At 36.0% G+C, this 15,443-nt stretch overlaps 1 protein-coding gene across 6 annotated transcripts in view; it reads right to left on the bottom strand.

Moving 5' to 3' along the window:
• rgs7b (regulator of G protein signaling 7b) overlaps nucleotides 1–10,849 on the bottom strand; it is a 97,428-nt gene extending 86,579 nt beyond the window's left edge. For 3 of the 6 annotated variants that reach the window (XM_088610159.1, XM_088610158.1, XM_088610160.1), the window contains exons 1-2: nucleotides 10,641–10,848; nucleotides 9,610–9,727 (exon numbers count right to left, since the gene is read on the bottom strand). In XM_088610159.1, the coding sequence (XP_088466285.1) occupies nucleotides 9,610–9,687 (78 nt within the window). In that variant the 5' untranslated portion in view covers nucleotides 9,688–9,727; nucleotides 10,641–10,848. Of the gene's footprint in view, nucleotides 1–9,609; nucleotides 9,728–10,640 lie in introns of those variants that run through there. The other 3 variants (XM_088610163.1, XM_088610161.1, XM_088610162.1) reach the window with 3 other exon arrangements.
• Nucleotides 10,850–15,443: the final 4,594 nt, after the last annotated feature.

The raw sequence follows: 15,443 nt of genomic DNA, 5'->3' as shown, positions 1-15,443 counted from the left end.
AATAAAACTAAAGATGTAAAAAGGCTTCCAAGCCAGCATAAAAAGAAAATGTTCAAATATTACCTATTAATGCCTTAGTTTTGACTCAAGAAAATAACTTTTACTGACATATGGTTTGAGACATTGCAGTAAAAAAGGTGTTTAATTCAACTCTAGTCACAGATACTGAAATGCATACATGAACTGAACTAATTTAATAGTTCCAAAGTGAGGACTTCAAAGGCATGATTAAGGGAACAGAATAAAAGTTTGGCATGATACCAGCGAGATAGGATACAGAGCGAAAAATAGGGCAATTGTGATTGGTACTGTAAGTGAGGAAGTCTGAGCAGGAAACAGAAACCAATCATCTTTTTTTAAGTCCTGGGAGCTTTCAAATCCGAGCCTTGTTAATATTGTCAGTTATGAATCCATTACCTTGATATTCTGACAATTACAAATCAACTTTAATTAAAATGTCCCTGGTGGTTAAAGCTACTGTATATAGCGGAAACGCGTTTCATCCTCTGCCACTTTATAAGAGCTCTCTTCCATTATTCATACAGGAGAGCAGACAGGTAAGTCAGTGTGTATTGTGAGATGAAGACAGACGCTGCCATTTAAAGAATGCTTGAACACATTAAAGAGGGCAAAAACAATCAAAAAGAGACACTACACCAAAACTTAATTGAAAGGTATTCGTGTTTAATCAATACACATTTTCCTTGCCTGTCAAATAGAACTTATTTTTCCCTATATTATATTCACTTTCTCATTACTATGCACACATACTCAAATACTGCATTACAGATGTAAACCATTGAATGTTTAACCCATTTCAAAATTAAAAAATAGATACAAAAAATTACAATACAATCAGAATAAAAACCACCCCATCACTCATTTAATTCAGTTGTTGAATTTATTATCTACATAATTCTAACTGTTCATTAATTCTTTCACTTACCACTCAATACTCTATCTAGTCCAATTTCTTGATATATCAAGAGGTAACTTTGTTGTTTGGATCAAATACTGTACATGGACAAAAATTAAACAGATATTTTATTGTACTTATTATAGCAATTTCACGGTCAAAAACACACTTCGTTTGACTCTCAAGTTAAAATAATAGGTTTGACTTTGCTGTCCCAATACTTTTGGTAGGCACAGTAAATAAAAATATTATTCACAAACATACTGGAATGCACTTTTGAATGCTCTGAGAATGAAAGAGGTATTTAGCTTCAAGAAGTTTCCTACTGTCTCATCACTTACATGTATGATGTCATGCAAATAAAAGCATGACAAAAAGAGTAAAACTAAAAGGCAGAAAACTCAAAAGACGTCAGGGACTCTTTGCTGTTCTGACCTCCTATTAGATCTGCAGCAGACCACCAACTGTATATTTATACAAGCTATAAGTTAATGAGCACCAAGTGGGATCACATCCTTAGCCTTTCATTGTGCTGATACACACAGTAAATTTCTCATGCTTTATTGAATGCTATGTATGTGTTACACATTTCCTGCAGAGGTACAGTATTTGGTGATGTGACCTGTATGCATGTTAGTGGTCTTTAGCATTATTCACTGTAATACTGTGACTTGAACATGGATCTATGAGGTAATTGTGCCATGTGTTAGGACAGCAGTGTTGCAGTGGGTGAGTAATGTAGGTATACTTAACATGTGAAAAGGGCAATTGTCCCATGTTAATAACATTACTGCTATTTAGTGGCTATGGCCCTAATAGAAATCCTATACTGTATATTTCAAAAGCTGCTTTCAGGGTGTGTTTTATAAAAGGCTTCAGAGATAAACTTATCACAACATCTTTAATCATTTTTGAATCGACTGAAATTTATCTTCAGGAAGATAAATGCTGTCTTTCTATAAGAACCTGTATCTTTTTAATAAAATAATTACTACTCTGCTCAATATGAAAGTCAAATATATCAGTCAAATTATATTTGTTACTTAACTCATTGTATTTGGATGTCACAAAATGAATGAATCCAATAAAAAATTGTAACATCAGATGTTGTGATACATCAGCTTGCAAACCATTTGAGCAGTACCTTAAAGAAAATATTTTTGGAAAATACGTTATTTTTATTTTTATAAATTTTTATTTCCCTGTAAAATGTAAAATTTTAATCCAGAATTCTCATTTCCAGTTTATATGATACATATAGACTGGAACTGCTGTAAATTAAAGGTTTGCTACATGAAACATACTGTATGATACCATCCTTAAATGGTCTTAGACCTAATGAACATTCATTTTTTGTATTTTGGGGATAGTATAAAGACACGGTACCAGTAGCTGTTCATGTATGATCTTTTCATATAGTACATGTACTGTTGTATATTATTCCCGGTGTTTTCCATCTCAAAAGCAGGGATATACGCAAAACAACAAATACTTTATAAAGAATGTCTTCCATCTAATTTAAAATTAATGCAGTGTACTATCTTAATGCGGTTTGCGTAACATATTGCACTTCATTTGAATGCTGGCAGTGTGTACTTTAGCTGGAGTGAAATATTCTGTCTGAGCGCTCCTCAGAGGATCATATGGTTGAAATGAAATATTTCAATATACTGTGTGAGTCATGCATTACAGAGGTTAGTGGCCCAAGTCCTAAATGCACTTTACTGGTTTTGGCATAGGAGCTCAGAAGACACATTGCAATACACTGGCTATGGCATTCCTTCAGGCAGGGAGATTAACATGAAGAAGATGATTCATTGCTGTGCACCACAGGAAACTCTTCTAAGTAAGCATCCTGATTGGCTGATGGAACTAAGTACACTTACCGCCACACTCCATTGACACACGCAAAGTGACATCAGATGTACAGTACTTCACTCTCACATGAGGGTGGCAGTGAAGAAAAGGAATATTAACTACACAGAAATGAAGAAAGAAGTCTAACAAAAATAGTGCATTTGACCTGACCTTCACCAAAATGCTTTTGGCTCAGATTATAATATGACTGCTCATAAAGTGGTTATATGACATATTAATAATGAAGTACATTCTAGAATACAAAATATTCCAAATTAATGTATGCAAAGTTTAGTTAAGTGTTATTTCAATGAATTAAATTGCAAATGTTATGTGCCGCTTATACTTCCAATTTAATTAGGTTTATCAGTTGTAAATTTAGGATGTACAGTAATTATATTTATAAGAGAAGTATATTTGGTATCTCAACTAATCAAATAGACCTATTTTAGGGAAGGGTAGGATAGAAGTTTGGGTTGTTCCATTTTTTGTGCTATGAATTTGTATACATAAAGAATCTGTAAATTATTTTAAATACATTTACCAGAACATACAGCACAGTAACTCCTTCAGATCATTCCTCCAAATTAACTCATGTACTCACGGACGCACAACAGTTACCTAATAATTAGTCATAAGTAGTTAACATTAATATGTAAGGTTACAGGGTTTTTCAGGAAATATAATTGTTTTTAAAAACTGTAATTTTGTTTTTTTAATTTTCTCATTTGTAATTCATGTATTTCCCAAACCAGCAGCTGTTGCCTACACAGGGACAATGAGAAAGGAAAGACATGCTCCTCTGATTCAGCATTAGCTGTAGCACTAACCTCCCTGCAAGCCTGAGAGTCACTGACTCTCACATAACTCACATAGTCACATAACTCTGCCAGTGATGACAAGGGTAGTGCCCAACCGACTGAACATTTGCTAAGGTGGTACTTATTCATAATAAGGGCAGAAATTCCACACCAAGACATTATAGATCAATAAGTCTTACTTTCACTACATGTAAGGATATGGATGTTTTCACTGCAGAAAGACTGACTTTCATCCACTTTCATCCCAGCTGTTGTCCACATATAATTTCTCAGGGCTGTACTGTATATTACACACAAATTCCTCTTCTTTCTACGTTTTGCCTAATGTGCCCCTCCACCACATCTTCAGCTTTGCAGTTACCACTCGTTAATTCCTCACTTTGAATGGGGCTCCCCGGTTTCCTTATCCTAATGCCAAGGGGGTCTCAGCCAAGTACTGTAGATTAAGCCAAATATGCTCATAACTAAATACTCAATAAACACCCCTCAAACTAATCTAATTCATTATTACTCATGAATTAGAGCTAAACTAGAGGATCGACCAGTATGATTCCAGGGCGCAGTATCACGGATTAAGGAAAGATTAGGCTTTAGTTTAATTTTAACTATCTTATTTGGGTTCTTGGACCCAATTCAAGTCGGACAAATACACTTGCTGTTGCTTCCTTGGTTATTTACATAGCTGTTTAATGTAAAACCCACAAACTGATTTACCTGGTTGTAAACACTGTGCGAGGATAATGACATGTTTCTTCAATCAGGTAAACAAATACAACCGAGTTGCAAAAGGTTTTAACACAAATATTTCCATCGGTTTCCATTTTAATAATAATTTACAGTAGCTGCACAAACCACCACTCCAACAAACACGGGTATGAAGCCAAAGCTGGATTCCTGCTTGTCATTACTTATTCAAAGAATGTCTTGTTCTCCTATGACTACAGCACATTTATGGTTTCAGATTGACTTGTTCTAGGAAACACAGAGCACATATCCAGACTGGTTCACAATGGATCTGAGTGTGAAAACACAACTCACATTTCAAATGATAAAGAACAATTCGAATAAGTAATGAGTTATTTAAGAGGGTTGAGCATGTTGTCAACTGTTGTTATCAGTTTTGTTAAAAACCTATTTTTTTGTAATAATTGAGGGGAAGAAATTAACAAATGAGGTGTAAGCAGGTGTGTTTTATAAGTCACAACAGGAAAGTAAAATGAATATAAAATAAATGTGCAGGCATTAGCAGTCTGTAATCTTTCCTCACCCTTACACAAATATGAAAAGCAAACAAACCTTTTTCATTTTCCTGGTTGGCAGTATTTTTATAGAAGCTACTGCAACTGCTATAACTCTTGCTCCTTGGCAGCACATTCACAATTCCTAAATTGTTAAACTAGTGAGTTCAAGATAACTATTCATTCTCAGACAACAGAAACACAAATGATATTTTCACTTTCTTATTACAGTTTAATAAACTGCATTCAATTTCCTTCCATGATGGTGCCATTGACAGGCAAAGGTGATCTGACTTTTTTTCTAAAACGAATGGTAACATCAGTATCTGAGAAAATAAAGTGAATTTTTTAAAACACTTACAGAATCCTGCTCTTTCTGTGCCGCTGTCTTGAGTGCCTAAAACATGGTATTGAATTCATGCGACACCATGGCAAGTTGTTCTGTCACAGGGCCTAGGTCAACAGCTTAGGTGTCTAATGGAGCCACATACTAGTGTCGAGTGATTTATTTTGTATATAGTACCTGTACATGCACTGTATATTAAAATATGTACAGTTTACACAGATGTCTAATTGGCCCCTGCAACCACAGGATTCATGGCTACTTAGCCTAGCATGTTTCTAGTTGAGAGCTGTCTGTTGGATAGGAGAACAGACTGGATAGGAAACAGAGAGTACAGATAAGAAGTGAATGCTCCAACTTGAATGACGCAGTTAGTGGAGCAGAACAGGTGCCTGTACAATGGCGACTGTTCTTCTAAATTTATATCAATTATTTGAATTTTAGTAAATCAGAGATTAAAGATTATACTGAAATAGGAGGATTATACAGTAAAACAATAAAATTCAAAATATTTAGACATCATTCAGGACTAGATGAACACCTGGCAGATGGCATCTGTCATTAACCTATAAATATAACAAAGGTACTGAACTTCAAGCAGCTACTGTGCTTATGAAAAAGACTCAGGTGTTTACTGTAGTGTATGTTAGCAAATCCTTTACTACTTCTAGACGATAGGGGAAGCAATAAAAAGGCAAACAGAATATTACAATATCAACAGACTGCTTTTATCAGGAGAAGAAGAAAGACGTTTTGAGTCTTTGTTCTTTCTTCTATATAAGTGAAAACAATACTGCTTTATCACAATCCTGCCACCAGACTTAGTCTAAAAAAACAACACTAAGTATAAAGGACGCGCTTGCATTACAATTAAGAAAACAGTAACTTGAATGGATGTTCTATAAATGTTAAATTAATATTTTTAATTATTTCCTTTTAATTTTTGGTCTGTTTTTTCTTTATAATATACATTTGTTTTAATGGTTTCTGCTTATTGTATGGGATAAAAACACAGTGTATATACAGTATATACTGTACCAGGCCTATATTTACAGTACCTGCCTTCACTAGTATTAGTATATATATACTGTACTGTATTGTGTCAAGTCACATCAATCTCTAATTATTGGCTTTAATTACATTTCTGTGACATACCTACTCTCAACCTTTCTCATTAGCAAATTTCAGTGGTTCTGTCTGGTTTAAAGTGGACTGTTAAAAAAAAAAAACCCTTGAATATCACATTACTGGTGAATTCCACTTCTTCGGCAACAAGCCACAACATACAAAAAAATCTGTAAATCTGTAGATCTGTAAATTTAATAACCATCCTAAATGAAATTACTAATGGAACAGAATAAACCAATTTACTATGAAGTGAACTATTTTTATTTTCTCTGAAGTATTAAAAACAGCTCTAAACAATAAAGGTAGACCTAAAACACAAAAATCAATATTTAGATTTGTTAAAAAGACATTCAGTCAGATAATTCAGACCTTTACTCATAAACATCTTTGTTGCTACTACAAGTTTCAAGAAAGGAAGTCACCTTTTTTATTTAATAATCTGATAGATATTGCAGTCAGTGCAAACAAGTCTTTGACAGTCTTGCTCAAGGAAATTACCCATGTTCTTCAAAATGTGATGGACTTGCAACTTGCCAGTTATAAAAGTTTATGTTACAAGGAAGTGACTGTTAAGCTTGAAGGAAACAATTATTTATTATACCATATGAAAAAGAGCAAATGTGAATGCTGGAAGTGCTATAATTACTCAGGCCAAGAGCATTATCAGCAAGAAAAAAGTGGAATAAATCCTTTCCTCTGTAGAGGCCATGTAATTAAGAATTCTTAAATAAGAAAGCAAAAGCCACTTGATCTGCTAAAGTTATCTTTACACAGCATACAAAAAAAAATGACCTAATGTAATTTGTTCATTCCGTAAGTATGCTCTGTATACTTTTGGACTGCAGACAGTAACATATTAGGATATATGTGTCTAGAAATTGGATAACTGTAAGTGTTGCAAGCTAATCCAGATGTAGTCAAAATCAAATTGCATTGTAATCTTTAATAACAGATTGAAGCTGTAAGTAAACAGATTTAAGCAACCCACAACACACAACTCTATATACTGTACATCATTTAGTGTGAATATTGGCCTCATCACAGTTACAGATAACCACTAGTTACTACCTCAATGAATGTAATTTTTTAGGATTCCATACCATACAACGATATCTGAAGAGGGAATATATGCTGTATATACAGGAATATTACCTGTTGTTTTATTTTATCTACACTAAAATGCTTTGAAAAAAATCCTTAGTCTACTGTGCAAACCCCGGACTGCTTTCCTTCTGTAGTACAAGGAACATATAATAATTTACTGATTAATGTAGGATCAAGTACAATTTGTAGACCTTTAATGAGGTTAGTGTTACAATGTTTTATTCTTTTTTTTTGTATCTGAAAAGTACACAAGACACGGCACCTACTGTAAATAGATGTTGGACATATCAATCATTTAAAATAACTTTTCTGTTTTTAGCTGTGGGATTATACAGTACGCATCTCCAATATTCCTGTTACTCTTCAAATGAAGAGCCAAAGAGAAATTCAATACAAAATCGTTGAAACAGCACAGGTCAGGGCACATGGCCGGCAGCTGTGCAACACCGGCTCACGCGGACAGCAGCCAACCTCGATTTCAGAAGCCTGACAGGAAATGGCGTCTTTCAAAAGTAACGTTTTCGAAACCCGAGCCTTGTCATTTCAAAATGATATCTGGTAAAAAAAAATCTAACTTTTTTTCTTTGTTTCCCATCCACCTTAGCCCGGCCAGCACTCCTCTGGAAGGCCGAAGGCAACTGGAGAGCGCACTAAAACCCCCATGGATATGTGATGAACAGGCAAATCCCACACAGGCTGCACCAGGCAGTGACTGTTCCCTGACCTCAAGGATGTGATGCAACAGAGCTAACCACCATCTCACCACCCTGCCCCAAATTCCACATGACTAAACTAATTCGAAAAGTGTAAAGGAGGTGCACACAATTCAGTGTTCAATTAATGGGAGGAACTGAAAACCTAAAAATGTTAATTAAAATGAATGGAAAACTGCATTGCATGTATACCGATTTGTTATTGCTGTTAGGCACTTACAATAGTGTATTACACACCTTAATTGTTCAGAAAGAAGAATCCATGCCTTTAACAGAACTGCACCCCACACTACACAAGCACACAGATCTTGTTTCCTCTGCGGTTCCATTAGGAACCTACAACGCACATTCCTAAGTGCAGACATCGATATTAATTACAATCTACAGTACCTACCCTGAGCTCTACCAAGAGCTGATACGGTTACTGTACATAACACGCACACAGCTACAGTAAATCTACTGGGGTTTTTTTTTCCAAGTAGCAAATGCAAACTATTCTTCCTCTTCGCACACCGTTCCTCCTTTTTCAGGTGGATATAACAAGAGCAATTCCACCTGGAATGAAATCTGGAATGCAGAGCAAACCCTTGAACTGTAGTGTTTGGGGGCAGGGTTGTAAGGGAAATAGAGAGAAAGGGGTTAACTCAAAGCTAAGACATTTTTCTTAATAAGCCTATGAAGGCAGGAGGGGTCAAACAGCTTCAAGTAATATTGTTCCTTGGTCCCTTATTTTATAGAGCTAGGGGCACTCCACGGATAATTTTCTTAGGCTGGGGATCCTGGTACATCCCTTTCCATCCTATAATAACAAGATGTAACTTTCAGCCAGTGCTGGAATTAGAAGGACGATCATATAATTGAAATGATCATAGCCATGATTTGTAAATAAACATAAATGGAACAGAAAACCCTTAACAATAAAACAGCATTCCTCTATACTCATATTGCAAAACTGGTCAGATACAGCATGAAGTCAAATCAAACATTAATTTAATAAGCATTCCAAAGGTAAACACATCTTTGTCTGATTTTGGTATCCAGAGTCTACAATTACTTTGTTGGTAGAAAGTTATCCTGAAATCTAAAGGCATAACCTACTATTTTTACGAATCATATTATAATAATCAATGATGCATATTCCATATTGTTTTATTATGAAATAAAACGACTTCTCCTCTATTGAGTTTCGCCGAAAACAACGTAATCGTTTGAAAATAAACATTAACATCCAAATAAAAGGTAGGAGTGGTCTGCAATTCTCTCGCATTGCATTACATTCTTTATACAACATTTTGCTGACTGAAAGTTCAAGACGCTGGCAAGCACACTACATTTATATCTCGGCAGTTTTGAAAACATTTATTTGTATTATGAAACAGCAGAGACAATTAGGCCAGAACACACATTTTCACTCCCCTGTCTATGAGTAATCACATCACTCAATCAGGAACACCGCACATCGGGCATCGCTGATCACTGCGCGCCTTACCTTTCTATAGACGAGCATGTTAGGAGATTCATCCGCTACTCCGTTGCTGCTTTGCCCGTAGTTATTTGCCTGCGCCATGACCCAGTCCGATCAGCAGCCAGTATTTTGACGATTGCAGCTGGAACCACGTACAAATGTAGAAAAGACCGTTTGTTACCCGCTGGCAGTGCCTGTGCAATTCATGCGAGAGCAGCAGTTCAATGGGGGTAACTCCGCCACTTCTGATATTGTTAGAAGTAAAGGGTAAGATCCACCCGCTTGAGACTGACGTTTACCGCCTCGCTAGGAGATCGTAAGGCACCTACTGTAGATACCAGCGCGGACGGCAAGTATCCAAATTCAACAGCAGCAACACTCGACTAGACGAGACCGGGCTTCACGACCGCTACAGATTTCCACAAATTAAACTTGCTTTACCAGTTTCATCAGCGAAATGCCTCTTTTACACTAACACAACAGAAACTGGAAAATGACACATCTCACACACTTAAGATATTTAATTGCGTTTGCGAATATCCTAACATCTCGACATAGCATCTAAGGCTTATTTCAAATTCATGCACCACAAGTGAATGCGTGATCATACGTGTGACTTTATCCTGGAAGGTGACATTTTAGAAGATCAGCAGAGCAGCACGATTTAAAAAAAAATACTTTCGGCCATTTCAAAGCATTCTTTAACATCAGTGTACAGTAAAATGTTCAAAGCATAAATAGTGGATGCAGCTGAAGACCGGTCATTTCCCAATTTGCTTGCAAATACGCGAGCGTCGGGCGAGTGGCTTCGAGATGTCTTTTGCCGTTTCGCATATTAATACATGCTACCGTATACCGACCACCTCCTCTCTAAACAGTACACTGCAATAATTTTTCTACAACAAATGGCAGTGTGCTGTGGACACAGCGATGCACGAATGCAATTTCAGGACCAGAGACAGCTACTGAGAGCTCCGCAGCGCCCTACCAATCCATTGCATTCTCCACAGAATGAAGGCAAAGTCAATACCAACGGCGGCACGGTTCTGATTTACCTCGGGCAAGCACAGACCGCAAATAAAAATCCCCTTTTCCTTCGACAACGCGCTGTGCAGTTTGTCAGCTGGCAGGCGTAGGAATGTGATAATAATTCATTGGAAACGATGAGAATCGTGCGCCAGATGCAAACCCACTCTCTCTTTTCTCCCTTCCCCTCAGAACGATGCTGAAGAGCGGTGGTGCGCGGCACCCACAGCTTAGTGCGTGAACGCGCCTCGACCTATGACCAATCACGTGCGGGGACTCAAACGTCAAATGTCCCTAGCGCCTAGGCAACTGAGTGGCCGCACGGTCAGTTGGGTTTATTCGGGAAAGAGGTGTAGCATATTAGCCGCATTATTTTTTTTTTATTCATCTTCAACGCTTTCGTTTTAATGTGGATACATCTTCAAGTTGCATGCATTGTTTTTGCTGAGGAAATATCGTTTTTTTTTTAATTCCACAGCTGTTACTGTATATTACAAGTACTCGTTGGCTACTGTACTGTAATTGTTTTGAATATAAATAAGAACTAATGTATACTGCATACACTGCTATGCATGAGTCAGGTGTTTTGCATTGCTCGGCTGCTTTCCATTTTTCCTTCTTTATGTAAAAACACAATTCTTCTGCTACAGGTTTATTTTTTATCAAGGTTAGTCCTGTTATACACATGTAAAAAAACAGTAATTTTGTGTGTAAAGTGTTAAGAGTTTTAAATAGTCTTAATGATGAGGAACCCCTTGCAACAAGTCAGTTAGATTTTATTGGTAAATGTAATTGGACTGGCTACAACTGGACGTTATATTGGGCGCTCATGTAAGGCTTAGCCTGAGCTGTGATCAAGTTTTTGAAGATTCAAATCAACGCGAAAAGTGAACCACGTTAACAATTGCTAAGTTTCTTCGCACCCAACCTTAGCCGTATTAATAGTGTTCAAAATTGTTAGAATGTTTGAAAACACTGACTGAGGTTTTGAGTAAACTATTGATTACTGAAGAACATTGTATTGAATAATATTGTATATATATTTTTTGATTTCCTGAAAAAAAAACAAGCTATTTAAGAACCTTTGTTCAAACACCCCCTTCAAGATCTCAGGGCATCACCTCTGTAATGGCCTCTCTTGTAGCATGCTGAGCACTACAAGGTCTTGAACTACTCATGAAAAGAAGGTTCAGCTTTGCAATATCTAAAGATATGATAAAAGTAGCACATTTGCCATAAGGAGTGGCTGCAGAGAGCAATAGTAGCTAACTTACTGCAGCCCGTTTCCACAACAACATGCACTGAATCAGGTTAGTATGATGTACAGGCAGTTAATGTGGCATTGAGCCTCAGAGCATAGATAAATGGTAATGCACATGCACAAACACATTTCCTTTATTTAAAGTGTCTGTGTTTTGGATAATAAAAAAGGCAAATGTTTTGGGGATGATTTCAGTTATTAGGATTAGAATCTTATTGAAATCCAAAAGTGACTTTATGTATATTCTTTTATGACACACAATTTTCCATGGATTAAACTGTATATTAACAGGATCAGTCACCCAATAAATGGCACATTATATAATTTTCATGATTTTCTTTTTTTTTCAAAATCATAATTCCCAGCAAAAGCTGAAATTATTATAGCCCAAGTATTGCATTCTGTGCTGTGTGTATGTACTTACAAACGCATAGTGCTTGAATGCTTAGTTAGATGCAATATGCAATACTAATTAATTCCATTTCAGCTGTCCTTTTCAGAAAGGCTGGATTACTTCTTTCTGCCTTCCTTACAGTTCACTCTTTGCACAAACATTTGTGTTAATTGGACGTTCTTCAAAAGAGATGCTAAACGTCTATTTATTTACCATGTGACAGAACACAGTATTGTTTATGAGATCATTCACTTTTTATGGCCTTCTATCAAAATGTTTGACTGCAAGCAATCAAATCTGGTGATTTATTTCTTTAATAACTTTTATTTAAAAAAGAGTGTCAGTCTAGTTCGACCAATTATATGTCAATGCAAGCTCTACTGAATTTACATCTCTACATCACATGAGAGCAGGTTTAAAGCTTTGTCCCTTTAGTTTTTACAGATATTATTAATTTGATATTTTCTAAAGTACTGTACAATATAGTACTTTTCTCAATATTGTAGGAAAATGCTACTTACTCTTTCACACTGATTCATAATGACTCTGGATGTTTTTTCTAAAACAGAAATGAAAGTTTACAAGAAACAAGGTCCAGATCTCTTCCCCTCCTGCTGCTGCATTGTCACTATGTTTTCAGAGTATTTTGCATTCACGGCCAGAACTTCACAGCTGGTGAAAGACATTCAGGCTCTGCAAAGCTTTCACACTGCCCTTGAAAGAATGCAAGTTCATCTATAGCCTTAGTGCCAAAAAGACAGATTATTGTGGCTGAATAGCTCATTAAACACGAAATAAAATAAGTGTTTTAACAGTGTTTTCAATCCACATCTTTTTTTTCTTTTGAGTGTTGGATGTAATTTTACCTTGATTCAGGGCAGTTTACTGTGAATTACTTATTGCGTGACCTTCACTTTAGGGATAACAAAAAAATCGGACAATTTTTTTTTACTGTCAGTAAAAAGATATGCTAAAGACATCTCATCTTGTAAACAGCAGCTAGACCTATTTTTTAACATTTATTTTAGGGAATTAAGGGAAAATAATTCAATATCAATCACCTTTACATGGTCATCATTGCTAACTTGTATTCCATCCATCATTCACCCATGTTCAATAATCACGTTCAATAACCATTTAATCCAACATGGGTCATGGTCTATTTTTAAATACTATGGTTTCAGGCCTTGTCAATGCAAAAAAGTCATCCGAATAATACTAATAATGTTATGCTTTGGTACTTTGTATCCCAGTCAGTGTAAAGAGTCACTTCATGGTTATCTCAGCCATGTCATGTACTGCTCAGAAGACAAAGCTCCAGAGAAGGGAGGGTGTTGCGCACACTTGTGACAATGAAGAAGAAAACAGTAAAGCTGTCATCATTTCAGAGTCGCAATGGTAAAACTGTTCAACACATTAGGAACAGAAAAAGAAGGTGAAGAGAGCGAAATCTGACATACAGACAACCCATGTCCTTCAAGCACCTGCCCAAGTCATTATGGTCGTAACAGGGTTTATTGAAATTCTAGAACACTCTTTAACTTCATTATCCTTTTTAAGGTTGCCAGCTCCTGTTGTGCAAACATTTACGCCTTCATTGCATTCATTTCCTAACCTCCAAGATGTCCTCTGACACTGATATATTTCTTGTTTATGATGAAGAGATCAGTTAAGCAATCACTCGATCTTTTCGTTGAACCTACAAATCTGACTTAGGTCAAAAATGAATGTGAAGTATGTTTAAAAAATATTAGTAATGCCTATCTTATGTGACAAACATATCTTATTTTTTCTCCATAATTAAAGGGAAATTACTATGTTATTAACAAATTGTAATAAAAAAGAATGCATTATATCAAACATCTATTTTGTCTTAGAATTTGTGTAGATTGTCTTTTCCAACCCAGTAAAACACAATTCATGTCTAGTGTTTCTCTCTCTTTGATTCTACAAAGGCAGATTTGCATTAATTGAATTCATTTTCATATATTTAGTGGCAATTTGTTCCAGATTGGCTTCTTAAAAAGCTTTTTGCAATTCCAATTTTGCTGTCTTGCACTACAGAATCCCACTGTAGTGTATCTGTACAACTTGTCTATTTTAGTTATTGAAATTTAGTTGAATGCTTTACATATATACGGTAGCTCTGTCTGCATAATGGTACCACTTAATATAGCTATTCTGCACCTACTCCTGACTGAAAATCATATAATAAAGTTTACAGTCTTAAATTATATTTAGCCAGCTTAAGATCCACATATTTTTTAATTATGGAAAATGACCAAAAATACTTTTAATTGTGATGCCTATTCATTCAATTACTTGAATAACTAAAGAGCTTACAGTTTTGAACAAAGCTCCACACAACCTTTGCAAACAACAAGGGGGTAAAAAGTTTACAGTTAAAATATGTTTGAGATTTTGAGGTGCGTTATGTTCAAATATTTAATTGAGGTGGTTATCTACACAATTTGTTCACAAATTTGAAACCTTACACATACTTTAATGAGAATGCCTATAAACAGGTGAAAAAAAACTGTAGTTTGTAATGCCTGATTGTGTTTGGCTCTTCCTTCTGCATTTTTTGGGGGGGGAGAAAAATATCACCTACCTACTCTCACATTCTTAACTTAGCACCGAAATGACAAACTTTTCATGCCTTGGCACTTGTAAAAACAGACTTTTGCTGTGCTGTTTCAAGTGCTTTTGTACTACTGTGATTTTTAATGTCACTGCAAAATTCTATATTCTGCCAATCACTTTTCTAAACATGAAATTGCCAAAAACCGTATCTCAAGCTTATGGAATTTCCTAGTGATGAATTGTTAGTATAATCTCTGTTGTAGAGTATGATATCAGAAGATAGCTGGCTAGCTTTTATTTTCATTTGCAGTGTTAAGGGCATGGATTATTGTGCTGATACTGCTCCACATCACTTGGATCCTGGGTTCAGATCCAGGCTGGAGTGCCCTTTAATGGAGTTTTCATATTCTTCCTAAGTTAAAATGTTCACTCAGAGTTTGCAAACGTTTTTTCCTGGGGCTCTCTTTGTCCTCCCACTTTCTAGAAACATGCTGGCTTGGTTAATTGGTGTCTCTATATTGCCCTTGTGTGTGTGTGTGTGTGTGTGTGTGTGTGTGTGTGTGTGTGTGTGTGTGTGTGTGTGTGTGTGTGTGT

Source organism: Lepisosteus platostomus, chromosome 17 (genome assembly GCF_059453375.1).
Source record: "Lepisosteus platostomus isolate fLepPlt1 chromosome 17, fLepPlt1.hap1, whole genome shotgun sequence".
NCBI lineage: Eukaryota > Metazoa > Chordata > Actinopteri > Semionotiformes > Lepisosteidae > Lepisosteus > Lepisosteus platostomus.
The sequence above is the reverse complement of the archived record's forward strand: the minus strand, read 5'-3'. Positions and strand labels throughout refer to the sequence as shown.